The sequence below is a fragment of the Charadrius vociferus genome, unplaced genomic scaffold (genome assembly GCF_000708025.1).
Source record: "Charadrius vociferus isolate BGI_N301 unplaced genomic scaffold, ASM70802v2 scaffold758, whole genome shotgun sequence".
NCBI classification, from domain to species: Eukaryota; Metazoa; Chordata; class Aves; order Charadriiformes; family Charadriidae; genus Charadrius; species Charadrius vociferus.
The window spans coordinates 57,943-58,592 of NW_009649934.1; the positions used below are offsets into that span (position 1 = coordinate 57,943).

A 650-nucleotide genomic window follows, 5' to 3' on the forward strand; every position below is an offset into this window, starting at 1 on the left:
CAGCCCACCCACAGGGCAACGCTCCCCAAATGTCCCATCCTTCGGTGGCTGTACCTCCCCTGCTGTCACCCCCAAAATGTGTGCAGGACGGTGGCCATGGAGGAGGTGGGGATTGGAGAAGGAGGCGGGAAGGGTGGAAAGAAGCAGGAGGAAGGTGGCAGGAAAGTGGTGGCAGAGCTTGGGGTTTTATTTGGTCCCAAGGGAGAGCGGGTGGGGGCGCCAGGCGAGCAGCTGGGTTGGCACAAGGGTGTGTGTGTGGGCAGGTGGAGGGTTGGGTGGGCTGGCCACGTCCCCCAGCCCCATGGATCCCTCCATGTGGCCCGTCCTGCTCACTCCAGCTGCTGCAGGAAGGCCAAGAGCCCGCGGTGCCACTCGTTGGGCTTGTCCAGGTAGCAGGCGTGTCCGGCACCCTGCAGCACCAACACCCGGTGCTCGGGGAGGTGCCGCAGGTTGTTCAGGCTGGCCTGCCCCAGCTCCACGTCCTGGTCCCCGTACACGATCAGCGTGGGCGTCTGCAGAGGGGGAACGCACTCTGAGCCAGCCAACAGCACCCAGGCACCCGCTCCTCCTGGCCAGGGATACCCTTGGACCAGGATATGGAGGGGAGACATTTGCCCTTCTCCCCTGCCCACCACAAGGGGAAAGGGAGG

General features: G+C 65.1%; 1 protein-coding gene across 1 annotated transcript in view; it reads right to left on the reverse strand.

Moving 5' to 3' along the window:
* Positions 1-329: 329 nt before the first annotated feature.
* The window catches only part of ABHD14B (abhydrolase domain containing 14B), a 786-nt gene continuing 465 nt past the window's right edge, over positions 330-650 (reverse strand). Inside the window, exon 2 of the mRNA XM_009891270.1 lies at positions 330-512. Within this exon, the coding sequence (XP_009889572.1) occupies positions 330-512 (183 nt within the window). The remainder of the gene's footprint in view (positions 513-650) is intronic.